The sequence below is a fragment of the Phacochoerus africanus genome, chromosome 7 (assembly GCF_016906955.1).
Source record: "Phacochoerus africanus isolate WHEZ1 chromosome 7, ROS_Pafr_v1, whole genome shotgun sequence".
NCBI classification, from domain to species: Eukaryota; Metazoa; Chordata; class Mammalia; order Artiodactyla; family Suidae; genus Phacochoerus; species Phacochoerus africanus.
Window position 1 is genome coordinate 4058666 of NC_062550.1, and position 17965 is coordinate 4076630.

At 52.3% G+C, this 17965-nt stretch overlaps 1 protein-coding gene across 2 annotated transcripts in view; it reads right to left on the reverse strand.

The window, feature by feature from the left end:
- Window positions 1–8994, reverse strand: part of FAM118A (family with sequence similarity 118 member A) — a 30896-nt gene extending 21902 nt beyond the window's left edge. Inside the window, exons 1-2 of one of the 2 annotated variants that reach the window (XM_047785997.1) lie at window positions 8750–8994; window positions 1018–1073 (exon numbers count right to left, since the gene is read on the reverse strand). In XM_047785997.1, the coding sequence (XP_047641953.1) occupies window positions 1018–1064 (47 nt within the window). In that variant the 5' untranslated portion in view covers window positions 1065–1073; window positions 8750–8994. Of the gene's footprint in view, window positions 1–1017; window positions 1144–8749 lie in introns of both variants that reach the window. The other variant, XM_047785998.1, reaches the window with a different exon arrangement.
- Between the last annotated feature and the right edge of the window lie 8971 nt (window positions 8995–17965).

Genomic DNA, 17965 nt, shown 5'->3' on the forward strand with positions numbered 1-17965 from the left:
GAGCTGTGGGGTAGGTTGCAGACTTGGCTCAGATCTGGTGTTGGTTGCTGTGGCTGTGGTACAGGCCAGTGGCTACAGTTCCAATTCAACCCCTGGCCTGGGAACCTCCATATGCATCGGGCATGGCCCTAAAAAGACCAAAAAACAAACAAACAAAAAGCTCAGCAACTCTAATTCCTTTAATACTGAAAACAGCTTGTAAATGCAAACTGCAATAATTAAATGATCCCTGACTGCCATTCCTGTTTCAGCTCAGCAGGTTAAGAACCTGACTCGTGTCCATGAGGATGTGGGTTCTATCCCTGGCCTCGTTCAGTGGGTTAAGGATCTGGTGTTGCCACAAGCTGTGGTGTACGTTGCAGACACAGCTCAGATCTGGTGCTGTGGCTGTGGTGGAGGCTGGCAGCTACACTTCCAATTCAACCCCTGGCCTGGGAGCTTCCACATGCTGCACGTGCAGCCCTGAAAAGGAAAAAAAAAAAAAAAAAAAGCTCCCTGATTACAGCAACAGAAAATTCCTGGTGAAGTGCTTGTCCTCCCTGTGTATCAAGCCAGCCCACTGCCCAGCAAGGACTCCTGGGTCACTGGACCTGCGCATTTATGGTCGGATTTCCTTCTGTGAAGCGTGGCCCCCAGTCTTGGGCCAGACCCTCTGATCACTTGCTGGTTGGTGTGGAGACCAGGTGACAGTCACTTCCTCGGGCAGGAAGAGAACCGCCTCCTGGAACACCTCAGGTGTTGAGGCAAACGGTAGTTACCGGCCAGTGAAATGCTCTCCTGCCTTTGACCTTCACCCTTGTAGGCCCTAAATAACATCGAAAGAGGCCTGGGTTTTCTGGCCACACCTTTAGCAGGTGGAAGTCCCCAGGCCAGGGACTGAACCTGTGCCACAGCAGCAACCTGAGCCACTGCAGTGACAATGCCGAATCCTTAGCCCACTGCACCATGGGGAACTCCTGTGAGGAGCCTTGTGAGGGAGGCCACAGACCTGTTTGAAGGTGCAGCAACTTCCTTTACCTTGACTTGTGTTCACTTCTGTGTGCTGTCTTTTCCACTGAATCCATCTGTGAATCCTAAAGAGATTCAGAGGCAATTAGTCAGAAGCAACTTCTATTTCCCAGACAAGGGTTTTCTTGTCAGTTCCTGGAAGAGAGATGAGGCTGGAATTAAAATCACAGGTCCTGGAGCTTTCGTAAATCAGAACACCTGAAGAACTTCACATACAAAAATATACATCCGAAATGGCCCCCAAGCCCCCGTCCCCAATTCTGGGACTTAGCAGGCCAGGCCAGGTCTCAGGCTCAGATTCTCCAAAGCGGCACACAGGACGGAAAAGGAAGAGAAAGCAGCACGGCAGACAGAGGTGGTGCTGTCACCCCCCCCCTTTATGACTCTGCTCCAGAACCGCTTCCACTTGACAGGAACACAAATGACCCATCGAAGGAGGACAACGCACAGGGCCCAACCAAGTAAGCCTGAAACTGCCCCCAAAATAATCCACATCACTTTCAAATAGAAGCCTTTTTTTTTTTTCTTTTCAGGCCCACACCCACAGCATACGAAGGTTCCCAGGCTAGGGGTCGAATCAGAGCTACAGCTGCCGGCCTACACCACAGCCACAGCAACACCAGATCCGAGCCGCATCTGTGACCTACACCACAGCTCATGGCCACGCCGGATCCTTAACCCACTGATCGAGGTCAGGGATCGAACCCACAACCTCATGGTTCCTAGTCGGATTCGTTTCTGCTGCGCCAGGACGGGAACTCCTAAAATAGGAGTCTTTGACCTCATCCTGCTCTACACAACATTTTAGAATATTTTTTAAGCAGTCACTGATCAACCACGACGTAAGAAATCACGCTGTCACCATAATGAGGAACTTAAAAAAGGGGGCCCCGGTTCTTTCCACTGCTGTTCAACTGCTTTTGATGCCCCATATGTGTACAATCGTAGATACCTACTGAAAACCCAAATACCACGTTTACACACCTGCAAAAAAGCATGAACAAATGACACTTTGTGGGCTGGACTGAACTCCAGAATTAAGTGATTTCAAAGTTTTCCAAAGGACAAGCTGCCCCTACAAGTACTGAACGCTTCCATGACAGGGGACAGCCTGCACTGCCGTGTGGCTCGTTGCTGGTTTAAGGGCTCCAGCCTCTTTCTCCTCCTGAGCCTGACAGATGAAGGTCTGGAGCTGGCTCTCCGAGGCACTTCCAACAGAATCCCACAGGCTCCAAACGTCACAGGCAGATGGGCCTCTAGCCTGAAATGCTGACGTGTCCCTTTAAGGGTCCAAGGCGCCAACACAGGAAGTACCCGATTACATGACATCTCAGCACAATAACTCTGCAGGGATGAACTGCAGCGCTGCCCATATTTAGACACTTGGAGTTCATTATAACACTACCCGGTTAAAGACATTGCCTCATTTCCTGTTCTTTCAGCAGAGTAATTATCAGAGCCAGATCTCACAATGACTTAGAAAGTACCCCCAAACCTCTCCTTGTTTTTAGACGAAGGGCCAAGCAGGAGAGTTCAAAAGCACCTCGTACCGGACCCTGGAAGTTTCTGTGGGATGGCAAGACTCTGGCGTTCCACTCCCATCCCCAACACCATTCTCCTAATGACCCAATCAGACTCCCGACAACAGCAACAAACGCCTTCAGAGGCCTTCAGGAGCTGCATCTTTTGGTTTCCTTGGTGATCATGTCGTCACCACAGTTTGCAGGCCCAAAGCCAAGTCATCATAGCAACCCAATTTTTTTTCAAGGACCTATCAGCATTTTCAGAAAGCGAAATCAGGCCCCGACACAGATTTGGACAAGCAGTTCCTGCCCTTTTTATCGAAAGCCCCGAATAAGAGTCTGAATAGGGTGTTTTCTGCTTAAAATCTGAGATCATGAGTATCTTATGAACGAATTTCAGATAGCCAAAGACTGCCTTCTTTGAATCCTTAGCATCCAGCACTAAGTTAAATGTTCATCAAACTGAGTCTAGAGAAAGCAGAACAAACTACGAACAGGTAACCTGTTATTTACAGCTAGCAAAACAAAGGCCCTCCCCAGCTCCCTAACTCTAACTCCACTGTGCTATGTTGTTAAAGACTTCTCCCCGCCACCACACCTCCTGGTACCCTGGCCCTGGCACAGTCAGTCCCCTCCCTCGCTGCGGCTGGGCCTGGTCATGTGACTTCTTTGGCCAATGGGATGCCGGCAAAGAAGCAGGCAAGCCTTTGTTAAGCAGGTTGCCACTGGAGCCTGTCCTCTTGGAACTCAGCCATGTAAAGCCCAGTCTGGCCTCCTGGACGGCCACCAGTGGAAAACACACCAGATGACAACGAAGCAGCAACCACTCAACATGCAAGTAAGGCCACCTGGGATCCCTCAGTGCCAGTCAAGCAGCCAGGGGACCACAAGGTCCTAAGCGAGCCCAGCGAGGCCAGCCTGAGTCCTGCTGAACCAGGCCCAGGTGCTGATCTACAGAACTGGCCATTCTCTGAAGCACGGATACCGTTTTTCACTCCGCCAGAAAGAGCAGAGGGATGGGAAAGGAGGATATCACGGGGCGGGGGGGGGGGGCGGCAAGGAGAAAATGTCTAGAATAGTAATTTATTACAAGTAACATAATAAAACATTTAAAACTAATCTCTTTCTATGGCAAACTACACCTTCACTTAACAAGTACAACCATGAACTAGAAGTTTCAAGTCTGGAGTTTGCGTAGTGGCTCAGAGGAAATGAACCCAACTAGTATCCACGAGGACTTGGGTTTGATCCCTGGCCTCGCTCAGTGGGTTAAGGATCCGGGATTGCGGTGGCTGTGGTGTAGATCTCAGATGCAGCTCGGATCCCATGTTGCTGTGGCTGTGGTGTAGGCCGACAGCTGCAGCTCCGATTCAACCCTAGCCTCGGAACGTCCATATGCTGTGGGTGTGGCCCTAAAAAGACCAAAAAAAAGAAGTTTCAATAGGATCCTCAAAAATATCCAGGAAGACTTTTAAATTTCTTGCTATAAGTAAATTATCCTAAGGGTGTTGAGTGGAATAAAAGAGCACGGAGCTGAGAGTTCCCAGGAGGCCAGGAGGAATGGGGAGTATGGCAGACACACGCTCAATATGCCTCTTTCAACAAGGGGAGGGGACAGCGCAAATATTTACCAACATTTCTAAATGCTGGCTGTTAAGTCACCTGTAGCCGATCGCGAGTGATGGAATAAGAGGTCCCCAGGGTTTGAGCGAAAACTCAGGTCACTATAAAACCTGATTCGTGTAAAGGCCTGCAGGCTCTCACCTCAACACCACCCCTCCGATGCTGTTACAAAGTTACCCACACTAAGAAGCCATTTACAAATCTGCTACTCAGGGAGACCTGGAAAAACTAGGATGAAGTGTAATCCATGTCACCACCGTGGTTGCTAAAGGCTGGAATGTCCCAAACCTTGCACTCTGACTACACCTAGGGAGGGGCGGGAGCCTCCGGCTATAAAGCAAGCTCTTCCCTGCCCCAGGAGCATATTCCAGGCACCCTGCGGCTAGTCAGGCTCAGAGCTGGCTGATACCGACTCACCTGGTCCTTAACGGCACCCTGCCCTTTACTCTAACTCCATTCCCATAAACTGCCTTTTTCATGGCAATCTGGCTTCCAGTTTTTTTGACCTGGGAGGGAGCCATAGAAGCAGAAAACATTTGGCATCGAGAAAGTTTCTTTCCTTTTTTTCTTTTTCAGGCCACACCACCACATATGGAGGTTCCCAGGCTAGGGGTCGAATTGGAGCTGTAGCCGCTGGCCTATACCACAGCCACAGCCACGCCAGATCCAAGGCACATCTGCGACCTACACCACGTCTCACAGCAACGCCAGACCCTTAACCCACTGAGCGAGGCCAGGGATTGAACCTGCGTCTTCATGGCTACTAGTCAGACTCGTTTCCGCTGAGCCACGACAGGATCTCCAAGAGTAAGTTTTCAAGTACACCTGACAGACTTCTAATCACTCATCAACCACCTGGGACGTGGCTGCTGGAGGTATTTCTGGTGAGGCTGGTTAACATAACGAAGTTCCTCTGAGCTGAAAACGGGCTTCCTGAACTGCAGAGAAGAGGCCTGCCCAGAAACTACAACACCCGAAGCAGCGCTGGGGCTGTGGGGAAGACACCGTATGCCCAGCCCTGAGACCTTACCCAACCTCAGGGTCCAAATCCGTCAAATGGGAACGCCTGAATCAGCCACGTCACCGAGGGGATTGTTGTGAAGGTTTTTTGGGGTTTTTTTTTTTTTTTTTGCTTCTTAGGGTCACACCGGAGGCATATGGAAGTTCCCAGGCTAAGAGTCGAATCGGAGCTGCAGCTGCGGGCCTACACCACAGCCGCAGCAACCAGGGATCCAAACCACATCTGCGACCGACACAGCAGTTCACAGCAACACGGCAACCCGGAATCCTTAACCCCCTGAGCCAGGCCCGGCTACAGCTGGCCAGCTACAGCTCAGCTTCAAGCCCTGTCTGGGAGCTTCATATGCGGCAGGTGCGGGCCTAAAAAGAGCAAAAAAAAAAGGGTTCATTTGCTTCTTGAAACCAGTTCCTCCAGACAGCACATGGTTACATATATTTAAACCAAAAGAATGACAAAACCCACCACTAATAAAAATGTAAAGGTCACACTTTACTTCAAAAAGCAGCACTAATTACTCACATTCTACGCCTCTATGCGGTTCAAGGGAAACGCTTTCCCGCGGTCTCTCACTCAGGCCTCTCACTCACCCAGTGCAGGGGCCCCTGTTATCGCCTCTCACCTGGCCCAGGCTGACAGTAAACTCTCTTAAGTGGCCAACTGCCCTGGCAAATGAGGTTTTGCACATTTTCTAACATTAGCGCAACTCGGAATGCCAAATGCTCTTGACATTTTACCAGGAACACTGCCAGCAGCTCAAGTGTGCAGGGTAACAGTTTGTCCATCAGAGGAGACACGCTGCATGAATCAAACAGACATGTTACTTAACAAGCCAATAATGGTAAAAATGCACCAATAGAGAGACCAGTGGCAGGCGGAACCACCAGTTTTTATCCATCCCAAGAGGGATAAGAAACATTCTGGAACGTAAACCTCCAACGAAACCTGAAGTTATAGAATCCTGGAGCTGGAGGAACTTAAAGGCTATGTGATGCCAAATACCCTATTTGTCGAAGTGACAATTGAGACTGAGAGGCTCTGATTTGGTCAAGGCCCCCCAGGGAGTGGGGGTAAGCTGTCAACTCATTCTGTGCTCATGTCCCATAATCTTGCCACTTCCCCAGGCACCACCTGGTTCACTGTGCCCCCCAAACTTCATGGAGAGCATTCATTTCTGCATCTTCCTACCACCAATACTTTACAAATACAGTTTGGCTGATCTGCAGGTTCCAGATATGCAAAGAGAAATGGCCATCAGGAAGATAGAGGAGCAGCAGCGAGAAGCCTCAGGCAAAACAACCAGCTCAGAGTTTTCTGTTAGGGCTCATCACACAACTGTCGGGTTAACTTTATCAGAGAACAGATAAGGAGGGCTCAGCAGGGCAACAAAGCCACCACTGGGGAGGACTTCTCCTGGAAAAGGACCTTCAGGCTCCTTGGATCCAGGGGAAAGAGGCCAGGCCTAGAAGTTAAAACCGGGAATGAGTCAAACCACTTAATAAGGGGGTAAGTTACTCAGTCCCTCTGAGCAGTATTTCCTTTATCTGCTAAAAAAAAAAAAAAAAAAAAGGAATATCTTACACCTCAGAGTTTTGGAAACATTAAAAGGGATAATGGGGGGGGCTGCCCTGAGGCATATGGAGTTCCCAGGATCCCTGGCCAGGGATCAGATCCGAGCTGTACTTGCCACCTACACCACAGCTGCAGCAACACCGGATCCTTAACCCACTGCACTGAGCCAGGGATCAAACCTATGTTCCATGGCCCCAGGAACTCCAGGGGTTCCCTGCAGTCCAGTGGTTAAAGATCCGGTGTTGTCACTGCTGTGGCGGGGGTTTGATCCCTGGCCCTGGAACTTCCCTGCACCGTGGGCGTGGCCGGAATAAATAAATAAATATTTTAGAAAAGTTTAGAAAAAATAAAAGAGCAAAGCCTACAACACGCTACATATGTGGTGGGTCTCCTTCCCAGATGTAGTCAATTAAAACTAAATAAAATGTAACATTCAGTTCCTCGGTCACACTCGGTCACATTTAAGTGCCTGACAGTCACATGTGTGCAGTGTCTGGGGAGCAGAGACACAGGAGAAGCTTTCGTCATCACTACACAGGGTCAGGCCAGCGCCTCCCTCTCCCTCACCAGGTCCAGACCTCAACACACCCAAGTCCTGCGGCTTTCTCTTCCTAAATCGCTCTCTAAGCCACGCCCTCTGCCTGCCTCAAGGTCCCCACAACTTTGGATGGCTGACGGCCTCCCTGGATCTCCAGGGTGATGGTTCTGCCGGGACATATCTGAACTCGTCTCTTTCCAGGGCTTTCTGGGTCCTTCAGGAACCCCAAGCCCAGCCTCCAAACACTCTTAGGATCTGGTTCCACTTCTGAGACCCAGCCCCTCTTTCCTGCCCACTGTGCCACATGTGCCTCCTGCATGGAGGCTGGGCTCCCTCCGACACAGTCACCGTGATGAAACCCTATGGGCCAAAGGACAGAACCTCACTTAAAAGGAGTACTAAGTTCCCAACACCGACCCCAGGCAGAAAACTGTAGCCTGAGACAGGAAGGAGCCGGAACACCAGCCTTTGGGTCTGGACTTTACGAAGCCTAGCCCTGCTTGAGGAAGCCATGGTCTTCACAGCCACCGCCTGGCCTGGGTCACCTCCTCCTCTGCCATGGTCGACCTCCCTCCAAACGATTCTCTCACATCACAGCCATTTAAAAAAAAAAACAAATCAGCTCCATGAATGAAACAATTAAGAGGAGGAGACAACCCCAAAGCATCCTGCTCTGCCCCAAATCCCTCACTGCTTAGCTCTGCCTTCCCGCATCACTTCGGATCTGTTCTCTAGGCTCTTCTGTGGGGCCGCACGAGTCTCATCAAAGAGCATTAAAAGTTAAACACTGTCCTGCTTTGCCCTCAATGCCACAGAAGACACATCTGCAAACTGCCCCCGCTGAGCTCACACCCCCTGCCTGGTTTCAAAGGGTCATCAGGGGACCCATTAGATGCCTCTACTTTTATATTTTACCATCAAGAATTCACAAACCCTGGGGGAATACCTTAGCAGACGCCGACGGATGCACGGACCCCAGGGTTGGGAAACCCAGCCCCAGCCGAGACCAGAGGGCAGAGGGAGGCAGGCGGGGGCTGAACCTCAGGGCGGACGCAGGGGGTGGGGACGCGGCCTGGGGAGCGATGGCACGGAGGGTCGGGGGGAGCTCTGAGGCCTGGGGCGGGGCCCGGGGGGAACCCTGGCGGGGGGGGGGCCTGGAACTGCGGATCCTAAGGGAACTCTGGACCCTGAAGCGGCGGGAGGGTCTCGGAGACTAGGGGAAATCCTGAAGGGTTTCCGGGCTCGAGAGTCCTGAAAATGTAGGGACCAGAGATGGTCGGGGGCTCCGACAGGGTCTCCGGGGCTGAGGTTCCCAAGGGAAGCGGGGGCGGTCTCGGGAGCCGAAGTTTGTCGGGGTCCTCGAGGTGGCTGTGGATCCTGAGAGCGGCCGGGACCCATCCGGAGGGTCTCGGGGTCTTGAAGGGCTCTTGGTCCGGCAGCCCCGGCCTCCCCAAGCGGCCCGCTCACCTGCGGCGCCGCCGACACGCAGGTCGGAGCTCGCGCCCCCGCCGCCGCCTCCGGCTCAGCGGTCCAAGTCTCCGGGGTCTCGGGGCGGCCGCGCGGAAGGCGGTCTGCGGGGAGGGGGACTGCGCGCGCAGCCGGCGCGGGGGCCCGAGCCGGAGCCGGAGCCGGAGCCGGTGCCGGTGCCAGAGCCGGAGCGGACGCCACGCAGCCCTCAGCCGCGACTCCCACGGAGGCCGGCCCGGGCGCCGCCGAAAAGCCTTCCCCCGCACGCCCGTCCACGCCTTACGAAGGTTCCGCCCCGAAGCCAACGGCCCCACGGAGGCCCCGCCCCCAGCCCGAGCCCCAGGCCCCGCCCTCCCGCGGAGGCCCCCGCCCCGCCGCTGGCGCAGGCGCGAGCGAGTGCGAGGAGAACGCTCGCGCTTCGGAACCCTCCTCCGCACTCCACCAGCTCACGCGCTTACTCTGTGTCCTCAGTTTCTTCATCCGCAAAATGGATGCGGGCGCACTTTGCAGGGACATGGCGAGCTTTCGGTGCGATCGGAAGCGCCCCTCTGCAGCCACGTCCTGAACACGCTCATATACAGCTTCAATCCTCCAACCCGAGTTGGGTCCAAACCCAGGCGAATCTCGGGTCCCCAAACATGCCTTGCTTGCCCAAGACCCCCGACGACCTGAAGTCGTCAGTCCCCTCCCCCGGTCCCCAGTTCTTTTCTTTGACAGTTCCTACCATTCTGAAATTAGGTACAGTGTCTCTCCCCAGGCATCCCCATGAGGGACAGGACCTCCTCTGCCGTGTCCATCCCTGGGTACCCAGAAACTAGAATGGGTCTAGGCACATAATCCGTGCCCAAGGGTGAATGAGTGATTGTCCACCCCGTGCGCTTCTCTCATCAATAAATACTCTTGCCCGGAGGCTGAGAATGGGACGAGCTTGGGCTCTGATGCCTTGAGTCCTGTGACCTCACGCCCCGCCTGGGTCCCAAGTTTACGAGTCTATAAGACGGAGTGATGCTAGTGGGGCGGTTGATGGGACCAAATGAGCTCGAGCATACATGGGCTTGGCACAGAGGCACGCAGCTGTTTTAGGGCCCCTCCTGACATTGTCTGGAAGCCTTTCCCTTCCCCAAACAAGACTTAACCGGATCAAAAGCGACTTCCTCCTGCCAGCCTTCCTAACCTTCTGGAATCCACCCTCCCTGCCCTATCCGACCGGGCGGAGTTAATGATTATTGCCTCTCTCCTTAGCCCTTTTTTTCCTGGCTGGATTTAAAGTTGGCTAACACACCCCACCCCAGCCCCAGCCCACAGGGAGCCTCCCATTCAGGAAGAAAGTTGTGCTTGTGAGTTTCCGTAGCCTGAGATTTTGGGGGGCCCCAGAGCACAGCACACCCGTGAGCACCAGGGACGCAGGAGTGAAGGAGGAGCAGAAGCGGGCTTCCTGGGTAGTGCCAGGCACTTACCTGAGCACTTAACCTGTGTTCCTTCTTTTAGTCCTGGCAACAATGAGGAAGTCGCCATCTTTATCATTCCAGGTGGAGGAGCTGAGTCACATTTAACCATCACTGCATATAGTTCCCCATTCCCTGGACACAGGATGGGAACGCAGGGCAGTGCAGTTCCTGACACACGTGCTGAGAGCTGGGCACCACTGCTACCTGGACACTGAGTTCGGCTGTTGGTCATCGTGGAGCCAGGAGACACAACCAAGCCAAACAGTGGGGGTGGGGGTGGGGGTGGGGATTCATGACTCGCAGCAAGTAAGGAGAACACCAGGGATCTTTCCCTAGAAGTTTCTTGTGTTTCTTTTTACAGCCGCATCTGCTGCCTATGGAAGTTCCCAGGGTTCAACCTAGGCGCTAAATCGGAACTGCAGCTGAGGTCTATACCACAGCCACAGTAACACCGGATCCGAGCCACAGCTGCAACCTATGCCACAGCTTGTGGCAAAGCCGGATCCTTAACCCACTGAGAGAAGCCAAGAATCAAACCTGCATCCTCACAGACACTATGTCAGGTTCTTAACCCGCTGAGCCACAAAGGGAACTCTCTCCCTGAGAAGTTTTATGCTAAGGGCATGTGCATATTTCTGAAGGGGCTTGAGCAGAAAAGAGTTCTGCATAGAATTGGGTCGAAGGTTGACAGAGGCCAGACTTGGTTGATTGAAGTCAGGAGGGCCAACTTCATTCCATCTGCCACCTGGGTGGGGGCCTTTGTTCCTGCACATCTCAGACTGTATCCGATTGTGATGAACCTCCTTGAGGAGGAACTAGGACTCCGTTTTATCGCTTTCTTTTTTTTGTTTGTTTTAGGGCTGCACCTGAGGCATATGGAGGTTCCCAGGCTAGGGGCTGAATCAGCTACAGTTGCCAGCCTACAACACAGCCGTGTTTGCGACCTACGCCGCAGCTCACGGCGATGCTGGATCCTTAACCCACTGAGCAGGGCCAGGGATCGAAACCGAAACCTCATGCTTCCTTGTCGGATTTGTTTCCACTGCGCCACAACGGGAACTCCTATCATTTCTTGACTGCTATTCCTTTGTTCCCACATTCCCTCACTCTCTTAAGATCATTGATTACGGAGACCTGTTCAAGGGCAAGCAGAGTGGCCAGGCTCAGATCCCCAAATGGCTCAGATCCCCAAATGGCTTTTCTTAGGTCAAGAAAGCCATTCCTTGGAGTTCCTGTCATGGCACAGTGGTGAATGAATCCAACTAGGAACCATGAGGTTGCAGGTTCGACCCCTGGCCTTGCTCAGTGGTTAAGGATCCGGGGTTGCCGTGAGCTGTGGTGTAGGTCGCAGACGCGGCTCAGATCCCGCATTGCTGTGGCTCTGGTGTAGGCCGGCAGCTACAGCTCCAGTTTGACCCCGAGCCTGGGAACCTCCATATGCCACGGGAGCGGCCAAAAAAACGGAAAAAAGACAAAAAAGAAAAGAAAAGAAAGAAAGCCATTCCTGGGGTTCCTGCTGTGACACAGTGGGTTAAGAATCCAACTGCAGGAGTTCCCGTCGTGGTGCAGTGGTTAACGAACCCGACCTGGAACCATGAGGTTGCGGGTTCGGTCCCTGCCCTTGCTCAGTGGGTTAACGATCCGGCGTTGCCGTGAGCTGTGGTGTAGGTTGCAGACGCGGCTCGGATCCCGCGTTGCTGTGGCTCTGGCGTAGGCCGGTGGCTACAGCTCCGATTCAACCCCTAGCCTGGGAACCTCCATATGCCGTGGGAGCGGCCCAAGAAATAGCAACAACAACAACAATAACAACAACAACAACAACAACAACAAAAAGACGAAAAAAAAAAAAAGAATCCAACTGCAGTGGCTCCGGTCACTGTGGAGGCATGAGTTTGATCCCCGGACCAGTGCAATGGGTTAAAGGATCTGGCATTGCCACAGCTGCAGCTCGGTTTCAATCCCTGGGCCAGGAACATATTCATATGCTGTGGGTGCAGAAAGAAAGAACAAAAGAGGGACTTCCGGTCATGGACACTGACAGAGTGTGGGTCATCTCAGAAGGCAAGAGGTGGCTCTGAAATGTGGGGTGGTGAGTTTTTATGGGCTGGGTAATTTCATGCCCTAATGACTGGGAGGAATATTCTAACTGTAGACCCAAAAATCAATCAGTTGATTTGAGGAAGAATTGGAAAATTTTATTTCAGCCAAGGCATTCCCATTGTGGTGCAGCAGAAACAAATCCGAAGACAAATAGTATCCATGAGGATGTGGGTTTGATCCCTAGCCTCGCTCAGTGGGTTAGGGGCCTGGCTTTGCTGTGGCTGTGGTGTAGGCAGCTCTCATCCAGCCCCTCATCTGGGAACCTCCATATGCTGCTGGTGCGGCCCTTAAAAAAAAAAGGCAAAAAAAATTTTTTTTTATTTGAGCCAAATGTGAGGATTATAACCTAGGAAGAGCATCTCAGAAAGCTCTTAAGAACTGTTCCATCAGTTGGAAGTCAAGACACAGCTTGTTGTTTGAGACAGAGGGGACGGCTGTACATCAAATGACATTAACAGTAGACAAAATCCAGATCTAAGAATCATCCTTGGTGGGTCAGGAGACTTCTTACAAGATCAAGAGTGAATGTTATCTTTAAGGAGGTGTCCTGTTGATGCTGGGACAGTGTTGCTGTTTATGGCTGTTGAGCAGGTGTGCCTGCCCCTGGGGGAGGTTTGGCCCCTGCTGAATGCAGATACTCCATGCACAGTGAGGGAGAGGAGACCAAAGGGCAGAGAAGAATTTTTCTGTTTCAGTTTTTCTTGCCGTGCCATAATAGAGGAATTTTTATTTTCTTTTCTGGCCTCTCCCAGGCCGGAGGGCAGATCCAAGCCACGGTCAGGAGAACAAAGCTACCACTGCAACAATGCTGGATCCTTCACCCACTGCGCCTGACACAGGATCCAACGGGCGTCAAGACGCTGCCCATCCCATTTTGGCACATGGGGGAACTCCCAAAATAGGAATGTCGTCCTTTCATGTAACTCTCTTGGAGAAGGGGCGGGGTTTCCAGGAATTGGGGCACCACCCATATTTTGGAGGGAATATGTGTGTGTGTCTGAAACCACAAGGCTTTTGGCATCTCGAGCCCCCTGGCAAATGCAACTCATTTCTGTGCCGAAGATGCTGCCGTGGACACACAACGGGGGCTGCCCGCTGGGACATCAGTGTGTCTGGAGTGGACGTGCTTTTGTGTGTGTGGACACACACTGCTGTTTGTAGCGTCCCCACCGAGGGCCATGTGCTAAACTCTCCATCTGCATCTCCCTTCATGCTCAGTCACCCTTGCAGGAGGTATTATTACTATTCCCCTTATCAGGTGGGAAAACAGACACAGAGGCCTCAGAGGAACTGACCTGGAAGGTTGCAACACGCTGCTCTCAGGTCTCCCCTCACCCATCTAGACCGGAACCAGCATGAACGCCCTTCGCACCAGGAGCTGAGGATGCAGCAGGAAAGCTCCGCCCCACTCTCAAGGAATTGATGGCGCAGAGGGAAGCCGGCGACAAACACCTTGATCAGGGCCATCAGGGCGGCGGGAGGCTGTAAAGAAAAGGGAAGCTGGTCGGGACTGACACCAATATGAGGATGAAAGGGCAAGACACGGCCCAGGCAGTGCCCGTCGTGGCGCAGCGGAAACAAATCCAACTAGCACCCCTGAGGACAAGGGCTCGATCCCTGGCCTCGCTCAGTGGGTTAAGGAACCAGCGCTGCCCTGAGTTGTGGTGTAGGTCGAAGATGTGGCTCGGGATCCGGCGCTGCTCTGGCTGTGGCGTTTTCTGGCACCTACAGCTGGGATTCGACCCCTAGCCGGGGAACCTTCATAAGCCATGGGTGTGGCCCTAAAAAGCCAAAAAAAAAAAAAAAAAAGGCACAGCTTGGGAGAAATGTATAAAACACATATATGACCAAGGACCCAATCTAGAGTATACTAAGAACTCCTGTATCTCAGGAATACGAGAAACATCCCAGTTTGTTTGTTTGTTTGTTTCTGGGTTTGTTTTTGGCTTTCGAGGGCTGCAGCCACGGTATTTGGAGGTTCCCAGGCCAGGGGTTGAATCTGAGCTGCAGCTGCTGGCCTACACCACAGCCACAGCAATGCCTGATCCGAACGAACCGCACCTGCAACCTACACCCCAGCTCACGGCAACGCCGGATCCTTAACCCACTGAGCAAGGCCAGGGATCGAAACTGCAACCTCATGGTTCCTAGTCGGATTCATTAACCACTGCACCATGACGGGAACTCCTCCAGCTGTGTATCTTTTTTTTGAATATATATATCAAATATTTTTCTATGCACATATATAAATATATATTGAATATGTGTATATATATACATACACACACACACAAAAACACAAACATATGTATGAAATGAAGTCTCTAACTCAACAGATTACATTTAGGAGACATTATTTATGATACAAATCTCGTCTGACAGGCCTGACTCTACCCGCTACCTTAGGGTTCCACTCTGAGCTGTTCTTCTTTTTTTTTTTGGCTTTTTGGCTGTTGGCTTTTCTAGGGCCGCTCCTGTGGCATATGCAGATTCCCAGGCTAGGGGTCTAATAGGAGCTGTAGCTGCTGGCCTACACCACAGCCACAGCAACACCAGATCTGAGCCATGTCTGCAACCTACACCACAGCTCATGGCAACGCCGGATCCTTAACCCACTAAGAAACGCCAGGGATCGAACCCGCAACCTCATGGTTCCTAGTCGGATTCGTTCACCACTGCGCCACGACGGGAACTCCTCAGCTCTGTATCTTGATTGTGGTGGTGATGACACACATCTACACATGTGGTAAAACTGCATGGAACTTTACACACACACACACACACACACACACACAGAGTACTTGCAAAACTGGGCACACATGAATAAGGCCTGTGGATTTTACCAGTATTAACATCTTGGTTTTGATACACTTATCCTATTTTTGTCTTTTTCTTTTTTTAGGGCTGCACCTGCAGCATATGGAGGTTCCCAGGCTAGGGGTTGAATAGGAGCTGCAGCTGCCAGCCTACACCACAGCCACAGCAACACGGGATCCCAGCTGCATCTATGACCTACACCACAACACCGGATCCTTAAACCACTGAGTGGGGCCAAGGAGCTCACCTGCATCCTCATGGATACTAGTCTCATTTGTTATTGCTGAGCCTCAACAGGAACTCCTAATTATACTATTTTTTATCTGACTAGGAACCATGAGGTTGTGGGTTCAATCCCTGGCTTTGCTCAGTGGGTTAAGGATCTGGCGTTGCCGTGAGCTGGTGTGTAGGTTGCAGATGTGGCTCAGATCCCACGTTGCTGTGGCTCTGGTGTAGGCCGGTGACTACAGCTCCGATTGGACCCCTAGCCTGGGAACCTCCATGTGCCGCAGGAGCGGCCCTAGAAAAGGCAAAAAGACAAAAAAAAAGACAAAAATTATGCTGATTAGAGTGAAGCCAGACAAAAAAGAGACCATATGACATAGCTCTACTTATAGGAAATTCTAGAAAATGCAATCAAATCTTTAGTGTCAGAGAGCAAATCACTGGGGAGAGAGGAGAGACGGGAGAGAGAGCTTTTTGCAAAGAGGAAAGTTTTCAGGGACTTGATATGCGGGTTCCCCAGGCTCTGAGGAGGGGGCTGGAAAGAGGCTTCATGGAATGGGATGGGCAGCACCCCTGAGGAAAGCACAGGGCAAGGACTGAGGCCTCATTAGCTTCAAGCAGACTGTATGCCATGTTGCTTGTAAAATTTAGAATGAATAATTTAAAAATAGAACAACAAAAAGATATGTGACCTTCCAGGACCTTTTTACTATTTATTCTCTATCTACCAGTGACAGGGCATGGGACGTGACCGCTAGCCTCGGGAGCTCTGGGTTAGGTAGGGATGGCAGGGATCTGAAAAAAGCACCGCCTCCTCCAGGAAGCCTTCCTGGCTGTTCCAGCCCTGGTTGGGTGGGGAGGGGAATCCTACCTCTGATTCCTACCTCTAGACTTACCTGTGTGGCGAAGGCCAGACCATGCTCCGTCCAAGGCTCTGCTATAACTCTTCCTCTGTGCATTTCTGTCCTGACCAGAAGGGTGGGTCCAAGTTTTCCTAAGCCTGGGGCTCAGGGTTTGATATTGAATTCAATGGCATCCCTTTGTGATTGGTTACATCTCAGGGGGGAAAAATTTTAACTGTTTTGGAGCAAACTTTCCATGCATTCTGACTCATTTTGCACAGATGGAGGAGCCCAGAGAAGGTACTTCCTTGCCCCATGTCACACAGCATGTCCATGGTGATCAGCTAATTGAAGAACCACAATTGAGAAGGGAGGGGAGGTGGAGCAGCACCTGTGTGGAGGTGGAAGGCTCCGCTCCCAAGGCCCTGCCACCTCAGTCGTAGCGGAAGGGGTTCCTTCAGAATCCGAGAAGTGAGCTAGAAAAATTGCTTCTGTGGGTATTTACAGTTAGAGGTTTCTGTGAATCTCTAGCAGAGCCCCAAGCTCAGGAGCCGAGCCCAGCCCCTCCCACCCACCCTGCCCAACAGCTTGGGGTGTTCTGCTGATTGGATTCATCTGGGTGGAAGCCCGCTGGCAAGGGCTCTGTCTCCAAGTTCAAGCTCAGCCCCACCCCCACCCTTCTGCCAAAGGTGATGGCTTACCCCCTCCCCCCACCCCGTGCTGCATGGAGGGGCCCTCCTGCCTTGTCAGCTGTGGTCTCTCTGTGCATCTGGACCTGTCTCAGCATCTGTGTCCCTGAAGGACGATCCGGTGCCCTGAGAGGACCCTCAGCCTGTTGGGGCTCTTCCAACCCATGCCTGCTGTACCTAAGCCTGCTCTGACCAAGCTCTTCTTCTTTCAGTGATGGGAAGTGGGGCTGGCTTGTTTTGCTCATCCCCCAAAGGGAAGCAGTCGTGCTACCTGGCTCGAAAGGCAGAGTTGAGCCATGTGTGCAGAGACCAGGGCCTGGGAGAGCACCCCCTGCCAAGAGGACTTGGGGACCCTCGGCTGTGTCCTGCAGTCTCTTCTGTCTGCCCATCGTGGGGTCCTCAGAGGAAGCTGGGAAGGGATGAGTGCTGTCCTGAGGGTAACGGTTTACATCCATCAGCCCATTTTATTTTATTCCACTTTTTTTTTTTTTTTTTTTTTTTTTTTTTTAGGGCTGCACCTGTGGCGTATGGAAGTTTTCAGGCTAGGGGCTGAATCAGAGCTGCAGCTGCTGGCCACAGCCACAGCCACAGCCACGTCAGATCTGAGCTGCGTCTGTGATATATACCACAGCTCACAGCAACATTGGATCTTTAACCCACTGCTGGAGGCCAGGGATGGAACCTGCATCCTAAAGAGTATGAGTCAGGTTCATTACCTCTGAGCCACAACAGGAACCCCCATCAACCCATTCTACAGATGAGGAAGCTGAACCCCAGGGAGAAAGAGCTGACTGGTGTGGGTGACAGAACCATCTGCCAGCAGAGCTGCACCTGGGGCCCAGAGCGGCTTCCAGAACCTCGCAGCCAACAAGCCCCAAATAGCACCTAATAGCTGCATCAGCGGAAGGGCTGGGTCTCCCTCTTACAGAGAGGGATCCTGAGACTGGGGGATCAACGGGGGGAACCCAACCCTGGTGTCCCGACACCCTGCTTTCCTTACCCTCCACCTTCATGCTCATTGAAAATGCACCCCGTGGCCCCACCTTCCAGAGAAACAAGGCGACCCCTCGAAATGACAGCGACTCGTTCATGCTC